General features: G+C 47.6%; 1 protein-coding gene across 2 annotated transcripts in view; it reads right to left on the reverse strand.

The window, feature by feature from the left end:
* Positions 1-12,885, reverse strand: part of AFAP1 (actin filament associated protein 1) — a 423,233-nt gene that overhangs the window by 17,712 nt on the left and 392,636 nt on the right. For both annotated transcript variants that reach the window (XM_086964131.1, XM_086964132.1), the window contains one exon: positions 1,489-1,650. In XM_086964131.1, coding sequence (XP_086820257.1) covers positions 1,489-1,650 — 162 coding nt within the window. The remainder of the gene's footprint in view (positions 1-1,488; positions 1,651-12,885) is intronic.

A 12,885-nucleotide genomic window follows, 5' to 3' on the forward strand; every position in this document is an offset into this window, starting at 1 on the left:
GGCGCATGAGCCTACCTACCGAATCCCCCTGTTAAAGCTCTGCCTCCCACAACTTATGGGCTAGGGGGAGTTGAGGGAGTGGGTTTGAGGGCAGGTGTCAGTGTTTTTTAACATAAGTTTATCTGGGTAGGTGATTTCTGAAATCCACTAGGCTCCATGAATGTGCTGTACAAGATGGTGGTCCCATCTGTGCCTTGCCACAGACAGCTTCCACATGTACAATTCCCATGAAAAGGGACTTTTATTGGCAATACAGTAGTAGTGTTTTCTATAGTGTTAATCTATACTTGTCTTGGTGAGTCGGACCATTATTGATAACCAGACAAGTTTTAACACTGGTAAACACCCCCCCCCCCCGCCCTTTTCATGCAATGTTGACCAACCTCACAGTCATTCTCCATCTCTGTGGGTGCGCGGCTCGGTCATCTTTGATATATGCGATGGGCCAATTGCATGCTGATCCTATCAATTTCCCTATGCACACAGAAGACTCATGTGGTTCTCTTGATCGACGTTCTGGTGTTTTAGTCATGGCCTACTTGCAACTTCATTAACAGTTTTTGTTTTGGGTCTTTATGACAGTCACCCATATTGCACTTTCTCAGGTGACGGTCATAGGCTTTTGCCAATTTGAAGGTTTTTCTAAGCTCTAATGTTTATGATTGATTTATTCAGTAATGACTACTTCATTTTCTACATGAATTCTCCTCCATATATGTGATTCATTATGAACACGCTTTCCCCTTACTACAAGTGCGTTCCCGCGTTTGGTGACTGATTCCCTTGTGGTTTCCCATCACTTTTCGCAGTAAGTTTTATTAATTTCTAAATTCAGGTTCTTTTCAGATTTTTGCCGACTGACTGTATTCAGCGAATAGCCCATTGGTATACTTACCTTTACAAACATAATTGTCACACACTTCACTTACAATTCTAACACGCATGTATTCTACTGATGACCCATTACTCAGTTAGGGTTGAAACTCTGTTTAAGGACACGGCAACTGGAACCCATCTGGATTTAGTCACTCACTGACCTATAACCTCTTGTATGCACAGTGTCATTGATTGTGTATCTGGTACTGCTGCTGCACTGTTTTAGCACACTGTATTTTATTATTGATAAGTGAGTAAACATTATGAGCACTGAGCACATCATTGTTGCAGGAAATGTGTAATATCCGCAAAACGTGAGCCTCTTTCATTAATTGGACACTCACATGTATCGTCTTTATAATAATTTAGTTTTTCCACATAGAAACGCTCTTCTTCATGTAGTAATTGCTCCAAGTTGCAGGTGGTTTCATTGAATTTGGAAAACCACTGTTCTACTACAATCCAATCTTTACCCCCAGCATTTAATTCCCAATATTTTTAAGATTTACTCTCATATGGATATCAGTTCCCATAAGGAGGCATAATCTGTGATTAAAAAATAAATAGAGAGGTGCAAGTGAACAACATATTAAATGAAGCGCTGGATCTCACCTTTGCTTTTCGAAGTACATGGCCTCGGACCGGAGATGTTTTGGCGGATGTCTGCCTCTTCAGAATAGCAGCACTATTCACAGGTATCGAGCAGTCGGTGTCGCTCGTGTCACAACTAGACACTGGGGAGTTTTCAAACGTCCGGTGCTTAAATACAGGGGACTGGGAAAAGAAAACCAGAATAAAACATGTATTTTTAAATTATGTTTACGAAGAGTAGTTCACTCAACAAGAAATATTACTTGAGACCAAATGATTGGGTGATCTTCAAATACATAAAGTAACACCTTACAGAGAATTACATTGCTATCTAAGAGCTAATGAAGAAAGTTGTTTTCCTTTCAGTGATTACAGCTGAAATGTTTCTTCTTGACCATTTCTGTATGGGTCATCACTGGGCTTGCAACTACCCTGCTACAATACCTTATACAACTGAGGCATCCTTAGCATTGACGTACTCTGCAAAATTAATGTACGAAATAGGGCAGAATTAATAGCAATATACGTGTCAATGTACTGTTTTCACCAATGAGTTTTGTGGTAGTATACAAAGGAAAAATGCCTGAAAACAGAAAATTGCTCAAATGACGACACCTAGAATATAGTTGTTTGATAAAGAAAGAATGACTGCATAATAAGCAATGATGATATATACAGCTACTTTTGAAGACCGCTTTCCTGGGACAAACATTTGATGCAGTGGGGTCAGGGGACCAACCACATGTAAACTCTACGTAGTTCCTTGTCGGCTGAAACATGTGATGATGAAGCACTTTACCAAAGCACTCCTTCTCCCTATGTTGAGGAGGGTTCCTGCATTTATTCCCTGGAGTCTCAGAGACAGCGTCAAGGGAGTCTCACACAACAGAGGTGTGGGAATGGCGCCCCTTGCCATAGCACTGGGGAGGGATCCAGTATCTATGCCCTGGAGTCTCAGAGACCCCTCTGAGAGAATACACAGTGGAAAGGGAGACCTACACTGCGGAGGTGTGGGAACAACACCAATTCCACTGGATCACTGCACTCCGGACGTTGGACACTGTTTTTCAGTGTCTTCCGGTTAATGCTTCCCTCTCCCTGCACCACCTCTCTCCCTCTTTCATTCCTTGTCTTCGCCTCATTTTTAACGTATGCAACTGTGCCCTAGCAACTGGTAACTATGCTCTGAAACTGTGTATCTTGTACCTATTGTTATCCATGTGCCCTTTACCAAAGCACTCCTTCTCCCCTTGTTGGGGAGGGATCCAGCATTTATTCCCTGGAGTCTCAGTGTCCCCTCTGAGAGTCCATAGCGTATAGGGAGCCATACACATCGGAGGTGTGGAACAACACCTTTCCCACTGGGATCACAACACACCGGATATTGGACACTGTTTTTCCATGTCTCCCGGTTAGGTTTCCTTCTTCCTCCTCCACCCCTTTCTCCCTTTCATTCTTGGTCTGCCTCTCCCCCTCCTATCCTCTCTCCCCTCAATCTCTCCCCTTGCCTGCTTTTTCCCTTAAGTATTTGTTTTTAAGGCATGCAACTGCGCTCCAGCAACTGGTAACTATGCTCTGAAATTGTGTTTTCTTGTAGCAATGTAACTTGTAACTATGCTATGAAACAATGCTTGTCCTCATGTAAAGCGCTCTGATGCCTCCGGGTCTAGCCAGCGCTATATAAAACTTTTCAAATAAATCAATAAATAAATAAATAAATAAATAAGAGCAATATAAGTAATTGACAGCATGATAATTGCAAGGCATTGAAAAGCACAGTAAGAGAATGGCAGAAGGTACTGAATTATTTCAAGTGTGGGAAACACAAGACACTGATTGAAGGTGGAGGGCAAACTCTATGATAGTGATTACCTTAAATCAAAAATGTAATCAACTAGAATATCTCCCAAAAACAGAACTCAATAAGTGGTGGGACGCCACAACACGACAACACTAAATTGGTGTTGGAAGAACCCCAGGAGGTTTTGGATTTATATAGTGCTCGTGTTTGCGAGTCCGAACCTGAGAATGCTCTACAGAATGGTCCCAGAGCGCTACAGAATGTTCCATAGGCAGATTTATGATCAAATTGTAATCAAAACACTCAAACAAAGGCAGCAAAGAATTATAAATGCTCAAAACATACAAAGAAAATAAGACTGATTTTAATATATTAGAATCAAACATCAAATTAAGAAAGTAACCTATGTTTTTATTATTATTATTATTATTATTATTATTATTATTCGCAAAATGGTTTGAATTAACCCCTTCGATGCTGATGACGGCCGGGAGCCGTCATGGCACACGGCGCTCGTGTGCTGATGACGGCTCCCGGCCGTCATGGCGCCTACCTGCGGGAGGAGGGCTGCAGCTCCACCCGTGTGTCCGCGATCTTTTTTTTTTTACCGCGGGAGGCAGGGGAAGACCTTCCCGTGCCTCCCCCACCCGCCCCCTCCTACGTCACCGATGACGTCAGCGCGCGAGCCGCGCTGACGTCGGCACTTGTTTACTTTCTGTTTCCCCACCGGTGGCCGCCATTTCCAAGCTGCGCCTCGGTGGGGAAACAGGTACGTACAGCGATCTCGCTGCATCGAACTTTCTTTGCGAGGCACCGGGGGACAGAAAAGGGTTTGCCTTTCCCCCCGGTGCCTCTTTTCTGCATTCCTGCTGCACGGTCGTGCAGCAGGAATGCAGAATATTCCGATTTTTGTGTATCTTCATTGGTTTCTGTTTCGGGGAGCGGCCCCTTGAGCAAGGGTCGCTCCCCCAGGGGGTGCATAATATTTTACTGTGCTTGCCCCCCCCGGGGGGGGGGGGGCAGGAGATATATTTTAGATTTTTATAGCCCACTGGACCACCAATGCAACATTGTTCGGGGAGTGGCCCCTTGGGCAAGGGTCACTCCCCTTGGGGGCATGTTTTTGGCTGTCTGCCCCCGTGGGGGGGCTGATGAAGCCATGCTTTTTGTTTTTTGTAGCCCACTAGGCCACCAGGGATGGTTATAAAGAGAGTGTCCCCTTGGGCAAGGGTCACTTTCCATTTTGGCCCACTAGACCACCAGGGATGTGTGTGGGGAGTTGCCCCTTGGGCAAGGGTCGCTCCCCAAGGGGGCATATAATTTTACAGTGTCTGCCCCCTGGGGGGGGGAGGGGCAGGACATATATTTATGTATTTTTGAGCCCCCTGGACCACCAATTTTACTCTGTATGGGGAGTGGCCCCTTGGGCAAGGATCACTCCCCCTGGGGGCATGCTTTTGGCTGTCTGCCCCCGTGGGGGGGCAGATCAAGCCATGCTTTATGTTTTTTGTAGCCCACTAGGCCACCAGGGATGGTTATAAGGAGAGTGTCCCCTTGGGCAAGGGTCACTTTCCATTTTGGCCCACTAGACCACCAGGGATGTGTGTGGGGAGTGGCCCCTTTGGGCAAGGCTCACTCCCCAAGGGGTGCAAATATGTCTATGGTGTCTGCCCCCCTTATATTTTGTATTTTCCTGCCTGCCTGAACCACAGATTTTGCGTTCTATAGGGAGTGGCCCCTTGTGCAAGGGTCACTCTCCTTGGGGGCATGTTTCTGGCAGTCTACCCCCTTGGGGTAGGCAGATCACGTCGGTATTTTTGTTTTTTGTAGGGCCCACTAGGCCACCAGGGATGTTAGAAGGAAAGTGACCCCTAGGGCAAGGGTCAGTATCCATTTGGCCACTAGACCACCAGGGATGTGTATGGGGAGAGGCCCCTTGGGCAAGGGTTGCTCCCCAAAGGGTGCAATTTATTTTGGTACATTGAATGTTTGATAATGTATTGGCCCACTGGAGCACCAATGAAGCCATGTGTGGGGGGTGGCCTCAAGGGCAAGGGGTGAATATTTTATTTATACTCTTAGGCCCACTTACCCCTTAGCTTTTTTGGTGTATTGTGTGTTGACTGGTGCATTATTTGAATATGTGATTGTAATGTTTTTTCTTCTCCTTTTTATTGTAGTGTAAAGCTTGTGATTCCTGTTTGTGGTTTTGGCAGTGGTTGTTCTGCAGTTTTGCGTATTTGCATTTATTTGGTAAGAAAAACATTTTTGTAGGGTTTACTTCAAATGAGTATTATTGTTATGCATAAATGTCTTTTTTGTAAGTGCTGTCATAATGGCTGTATTTCTGTTTGTGTTCTGAGCATGAAATTAATTGCGATGTTTTTTGCGTTGTTTTATGTGTAATTTGTTTTTTTACCTTTTTCTTTTTCAGTGGGATATTGTTGATCCTTTCCGTGTCTGTGCAGAGTAGGTGGTGCTGAGTCTAGCTGCTTCTGTCAAGTGAGTGGTATAGTGTTGGAGTATATAGGTCTGTGAGATAAAGCAACATTGTGTTTATTTCTTTTTTTTCAAAGGATTTGTTGTTCACGTGTTTGACAAATAATCTTTTTTAGTTAGCATTATGGCTAGCCGTAGAATGACTGCTCAGCAGGTGATTAGTTTGCTTCTTGAATCTTCCTCTGAGCTGGATTATGAGACTGACAGTGCGTCTGAGGGAGAGGATGATTCAGGCAGTGAGTTTTCTCTCCACATGGAATCATCGGATGATGAATCCACTCTCAGTGCGGACGAAGTGCCTGTTGTAGAGGAGGAGAATGATGTGCCGATGCAGCAAGAGACATCTGGCTTGCAGCCTGGTGCTGCAAGCATTCCCATTGGAAGTGCTGGACTCTGGGTTGATCCAAAAATGGTGCAGCCGGTGTTGTCTGACTTTACTGGTTATGCAGGGTGTAAAGTGGATTGTGAAAATTTCTTGCCTATACAGTTTTTTAAGTTGTTCATGGATGATGTCTTTTTGGCTGAGATTGTTGAGCATACTAATTTGTATGCGGAACAGTTTTTGAGGAAGAACAGTGCCAAACTTAGGCTTCACTCTAGAGCTACCCGTTGGACTCCCACAAATCTGGATGAGATGAATAGGTTTTTCGGTTTGACTTTTTTGATGGGCTTGATAAGGAAGCCTTCCCTGGCTTCATATTGGTCTTCCAGTCCCTTGATGGCAACGTCTATATTTCCTGCAGTTATGTCTCGTGATAGGTATTTACTTTTGCTTCGGATGCTGCATTTCGTTGACAATGATTTGGCGTTGCCAAGAGATCACCCTGACTATGACCGCCTTTTTAAGATTAGGCCTGTTATTGATCATTTTGTAGATCGATTTTCAGAGATCTATTCTCCTGGCAAAGAAATTTCTATTGATGAGTCTTTGGTCTTGTTCAAGGGTCGTTTACTTTTTAAGCAGTACATTCCTAGCAAGAGGGCACGTTATGGAATTAAGCTGTATATGTTGTCTGAGAGTAGGACAGGATATGTCTCCAATTTACGTGTGTACACTGGTAAGGATTCCACTATTGACCCCCCTGGTTGTCCGTCCACTTTTGGAGTGGCAGAGAAAATTGTCTGGGATCTTGCTAGAGGACTGTTTAACAGAGGCCACCATTTGTACCTTGATAACTTCTACACTGCTTTGCCATTGTTTAAGGAGTTGTTGAAAGTAGACACTTTTGCCTGTGGCACAATCCGCTCTAACCGTAAAGGTTATCCGAAAGAGCTTGTTTGCAAAAAGCTTCAGAGGGGACAGTGCAGTGCCTTGCGTAGTGATGAACTGCTAGCTGTAAAATTTGTCGACAGGAGGGATGTGTACATGCTGAGTACCATCCATGATGAAAGTACTACATCTATGCCTGTTTGGGGTGCTGTTGCTGAAGTGCGTAAACCTGTGTGCATTGTAGACTACAATAAGCACATGGGTGGTGTTGACAGAGTTGATCAGAGGTTGGAACCTTACACTGCTATTCGTAAGTCTTATATTTGGTATAAGAAGTTGGCCATCCATCTGTTCAATTTAGCAACTTTTAATGCTTTTGTTGTGTTCAAGGAGTGTTCTCCTGCGTCAAAGTCGACTTTTGTTCAGTTTCAGGAGTCTGTGATAGGCAGCCTTGTTGTTGTGGAACAGGCACATATTCCTAGAGTCGGAGTGGTGGAGGAAGTGGCTAGATTGCGAGATCGCCACTTTGCTGATTACATTCCTGCCACGCCCAGAAAAAACAATCCCTGTAAGAGATGTAAAGTCTGCTATCGAAGAGATGTGCGGAAGGATACTCGTATGCACTGTGCTGATTGTCCTTCTAATCCTGGGCTTTGTGTGCCCAGATGTTTCAAAATGTATCACACTCAAAAGAAATTTTGGGAGCTACCGTGAGTCTAATGGTGTACTGCCTGGTCTGTAATGTTTTTTATTGGTTATTCAGTTGCATCTGTGGCATTAGTATTTTGTTTTTTAGTTAACGCTGTTTGTAGTTGTAGTTTTATATCTAGTTCCAAATGGTTTGTAATTTCTTTCTTTGTTTTTAAAAAAAAATTATTTGGCGGTGTGCATGGATTGGTGTTTGGTTGGCGGCGTGCATGGACTGGTGTTTGGCTGGCAGGCCTGCATGGACTGGCACTTGACTGGTGGTGTGTCTGGACTGGTGCTTGGCTGGCAGTGTGTGTGGATGGGCGCTTGGCTGGCGATGTGCGTGGGCTGGTGCTTGGCAGGCGGTGTGTGTGGGCTGGTGCTTGGCAGGCGGTGTGCGTGGGCTGGTGCTTGGCAGGCGGTGTGCGTGGACTGGTGCTTGGCTGGCGGTGTGTGTGGAGTGGTGCTTGGCTGGCAGTGTGTGTGGAGTGGCGTTTGGCTTGCGGTGTGCGTGGAGTGGTACTTGGCTGTCTGTGCATGGAGTGGTGTTTGGCTGGAGGTGTGTGTGGAGTGGTGCTTGGCTGGTGGTGTGCGTGGAGTGGCGCTTGGCTGTCTGTGCATGGATTGGTGCTTGGCTGGCGGTGTGTGTGGAGTGGTGCTTGGCTGGTGGTGTGCGTGGAGTGGTACTTGGCTGTCTGTGCATGGAGTGGTGCTTGGCTGGAGGTGTGTGTGGAGTGGTGCTTGGCTGGTGGTGTGCGTGGAGTGGGGCTTGGCTGTCTGTGCATGGAGTGGTGCTTGGCTGGCGGTGTGTGTGGAGTGGTGCTTGGCTGGCGGTGTGTGTGGAGTGGTGGTGTGCATGGAGTGGTGCTTGGCTGGCGGTGTGTGTGGAGTGGCGCTTTGCTTGCAGTGTGCGTGGAGTGTTGCTTGGCTGGTGGTGTGTGTGGAGTGGTACTTGGCTGGTGGTGTGCGTGGAGTGGCGCTTGGCTGGTGGTGTGCATGGAGTGGCGCTTGGCTGGTGGTGTGCGTGGAGTGGCGCTTGGCTGGTGGTGTGTGTGGAGTGGCGCTTGGCTGGTGGTGTGTGTGGAGTGGCGCTTGGCTGGTGGTGTGTGTGGAGTGGTGCTTGGCTGGTGGTGTGTGTGGAGTGGTACTTGGCTGTCTGTGCATGGAGTGGTGCTTGGCTGGAGGTGTGTGTGGAGTGGTGCTTGGCTGGTGGTGTGCGTGGAGTGGGGCTTGGCTGTCTGTGCATGGAGTGGTGCTTGGCTGGCGGTGTGTGTGGAGTGGTGCTTGGCTGGCGGTGTGTGTGGAGTGGTGGTGTGCATGGAGTGGTGCTTGGCTGGCGGTGTGTGTGGAGTGGCGCTTTGCTTGCAGTGTGCGTGGAGTGTTGCTTGGCTGGTGGTGTGTGTGGAGTGGTACTTGGCTGGTGGTGTGCGTGGAGTGGCGCTTGGCTGGTGGTGTGCATGGAGTGGCGCTTGGCTGGTGGTGTGCGTGGAGTGGCGCTTGGCTGGTGGTGTGTGTGGAGTGGCGCTTGGCTGGTGGTGTGTGTGGAGTGGCGCTTGGCTGGTGGTGTGTGTGGAGTGGTGCTTGGCTGGTGGTGTGTGTGGAGTGGTACTTGGCTGTCTGTGCATGGAGTGGTGCTTGGCTGGAGGTGTGTGTGGAGTGGTGCTTGGCTGGTGGTGTGCGTGGAGTGGGGCTTGGCTGTCTGTGCATGGAGTGGTGCTTGGCTGGCGGTGTGTGTGGAGTGGTGCTTGGCTGGCGGTGTGTGTGGAGTGGTGGTGTGCATGGAGTGGTGCTTGGCTGGCGGTGTGTGTGGAGTGGCGCTTTGCTTGCAGTGTGCGTGGAGTGTTGCTTGGCTGGTGGTGTGTGTGGAGTGGTACTTGGCTGGTGGTGTGCTTGGAGTGGCGCTTGGCTGGTGGTGTGCATGGAGTGGCGCTTGGCTGGTGGTGTGCGTGGAGTGGCGCTTGGCTGGTGGTGTGTGTGGAGTGGCGCTTGGCTGGTGGTGTGTGTGGAGTGGCGCTTGGCTGGTGGTGTGTGTGGAGTGGTGCTTGGCTGGTGGTGTGTGTGGAGTGGTACTTGGCTGTCTGTGCATGGAGTGGTGCTTGGCTGGCGGTGTGTGTGGAGTGGTACTTGGCTGGCGGTGTGTGTGGAGTGGTACTTGGCTGTCGGTGCGCGCTGAGTGGTGTTTGGCTGGCGGTGTGCATGGTCTGGTGCTTGGATGGTGGTATGGGTGAACTGGCGCTCGGCTAGCGGTGTGCGAGTAGTTACTTTTTGTTGGTCACTACACACACTGCTACGTGAGTGACACTCCACGCAGTCCATCATTTTGTGTTGTTGCAATGTCAGAAATTTGGGCGTGTGAAAGTGATGGGCCCTTGAATGGCGCTGTCTGCTGGTGTGAGTGTCGAAATGTGATGGGTCCGCGGCTGGCGGTGTGAATGTTTTGTATGTGTCACACGTATGAAAGGTGTATGAATGGCCTGTAAAGAGGTTGGTGCCTTGACGTGGCTTTACAGCTCACGAGCTGTGAGTCAGTGGTTCAGTTTATCATACTTTCAATTATACGCAGTGTATTTCATTTATTTGAAATTACTTGCGAATACAATTGTATGTACTGAATCATCACTCACCCTCGTGCCAAATCCAACCAGAATGTGTGTGTGCTTGCGGATTAGATGGCTGTGCAGTAATGTTTGTCTTTTATCTCTTTCTGAAGTAGGATGTACCTTGTCCCTTATTGTGATTGTTGTAATGTGTTGCTGTTCTTTCTGGATGGTGTCAATGGTCTGGTTTGTATCAGGTATGAAAGGCGCGTGAATGGCCTGTAAAACGGTTGGTGCCTTGTCGTGGCTTTACAGCTCACGAGTTGCGAGTCACTGGTTTGGTTTTTATGCATTTATTTATTGACAGAGCATTTCATTTTTCGAAAGTTCTTGTTAGTAAAATTTTATGTACTGAACCATCACTCGCCCTCGTGCCAAATCCAACCTGTATGTGTGTGTCTTTGAGGAATAGTTAGCCGTGCCTTGAATGTTTCACTTTTGAGTAACTCTGTTACGGTGTACATGATAGCTATAAATAACTTACTAAATTTAGTTATTATTGTTAAACCATGGAAGTATATGGTCATGTCTTTCTGGTGAATTCTATTGATTTTTATACAGAATCTCCTGCAAACTTGAAATAGTCTGTCACAATTTCCTTGAATCACACGCTCTCAAATTGAAAACTTAATTCTCCACCGTACAATTTGAACCGTTTCCTGTTGCAGCCACTATGCCTACCCACGCAAGTGAGGTACCATTTTTATCGGGAGACCTGGGGGAACGCTGGGTGGGAGGAAATTTGTGTGAGCCCAGTGACGCCACGCTTTCCCACACAAAAAAAGTGTGTCAAAACTGACTTTTTCTGCAAAAATTGAGGTTTGCAAGGGATTCTGGGTAAAGGAACGTTGGAGGATCCACGCAAGCCATACCTCCATGAAAGCCCCCGGGTGTCTACTTTTTAGAAATGTGTGGGTTTGGTAGGTTTTCCTACATGGCCGTCTCGCACGGGGCCAAAAACCCAGGTAACCCCTCTTTCAAAAGCTGGTGGGATTGACATTCAATCCCACCAGCTTTTGCAAGAGGGGTTACCTGGGTTTTTGGCCCCGTGCGAGACGGTCATGTAGGAAAACCTACCAAACCCACACATTTCTGAAAAGTAGACACCCGGGGGCTTCCAAGGAGGTATGGCTTGCGTGGATCCTCCAACGTTCCTTTACCCAGAATCCCTTGCAAACCTCAATTTTTGATGGAAAAATCAGTTTTGACACACTTTTTTTGTGTGGGAAAGCGTGGCGTCACTGGGCTCACACAAATTTCCTCCCACCCAGCGTTCCCCCAGGTCTCCCGATAAAAATGGTACCTCACTTGCGTGGGTAGGCATAGTGGCTGCGAAAGGAAACGGTTCAAATTGTACGGTGGTGAATTTACAATACCAAATTGCAAAACAACCTTGATTTTTGGGGGGGGGCACCTGCGTTTTTGGCCCGGGGCTCGGTGGTTTTCTTTGGAAAGTACAAAACCCAAACAGTTCTGAAAAGTAGACCCCCGGGGGAGTCCAGGGAGGTATGGCATGCGTGGGTCCCCCAATGTTTTCCTACCCAGAAATCCCTGCAAACCACAAATTTAGGATAAAAAAACAGTTTTCCATACATTTTTGCGTGGGATCGCCGTGTCGGCACAAATGTCCTACCACCCTGCGTTCCCCTTGTTCTCCCGAGTAAAATGATACCTCACTTGTGTGGGTGGGCCAAAGGCCTGTGTCTAAGGCAGAGGGGCTTAATTTGTAACACTGAAATACTACTTTTTCAAAATTCATTTTCGGACTGTTCTGCTTTGGGGCACCCACACAAGTGAGGTATCCTTTTACTCGGGAGAACAAGGGCAGCGCTGGGTGGTAGGACATTTTTGCCGGCACGGTGATCCCACGCAAAAAAGTTTGGAAAAGTGATTATTTTACCTAATTTTAAGGTTTGCAAGGTGTTCTGGGTAGGAAAACGTTCGGGGACCCACGCATGCCATACCTCCCTGGACTCCCCCGGGGGTCTACTTTTCAGAACTGTTTGGGTTTTGTACTTTCCAAAGAAAACCACCGAGCCCCGGGCCAAAAACGCAGGTGCCCCCCCCCAAAAATCAAGGTTGTTTTGCAATTTGGTATTGTAAATTCACCACCGTACAATTTGAACCGTTTCCTGTTGCAGCCACTATGCCTACCCACGCAAGTGAGGTACCATTTTTATCGGGAGACCTGGGGGAACGCTGGGTGGGAGGAAATTTGTGTGAGCCCAGTGACGCCACGCTTTCCCACACAAAAAAAGTGTGTCAAAACTGATTTTTCCATCAAAAATTGAGGTTTGCAAGGGATTCTGGGTAAAGGAACGTTGGAGGATCCACGCAAGCCATACCTCCTTGGAAGCCCCCGGGTGTCTACTTTTTAGAAATGTGTGGGTTTGGTAGGTTTTCCTACATGGCCGTCTCGCACGGGGCCAAAAACCCAGGTAACCCCTCTTTCAAAAGCTGGTGGGATTGACATTCAATCCCACCAGCTTTTGCAAGAGGGGTTACCTGGGTTTTTGGCCTCGTGCGAGACGGCCATGTAGGAAAACCTACCAAACCCACACATTTCTGAAAAGTAGACACCCGGGGGCTTCCAAGGAGGTATGGCTTGCGTGGATCCTCCAACG

This window comes from Lissotriton vulgaris, chromosome 3_2 (assembly GCF_964263255.1).
Source record: "Lissotriton vulgaris chromosome 3_2, aLisVul1.2, whole genome shotgun sequence".
NCBI lineage: Eukaryota > Metazoa > Chordata > Amphibia > Caudata > Salamandridae > Lissotriton > Lissotriton vulgaris.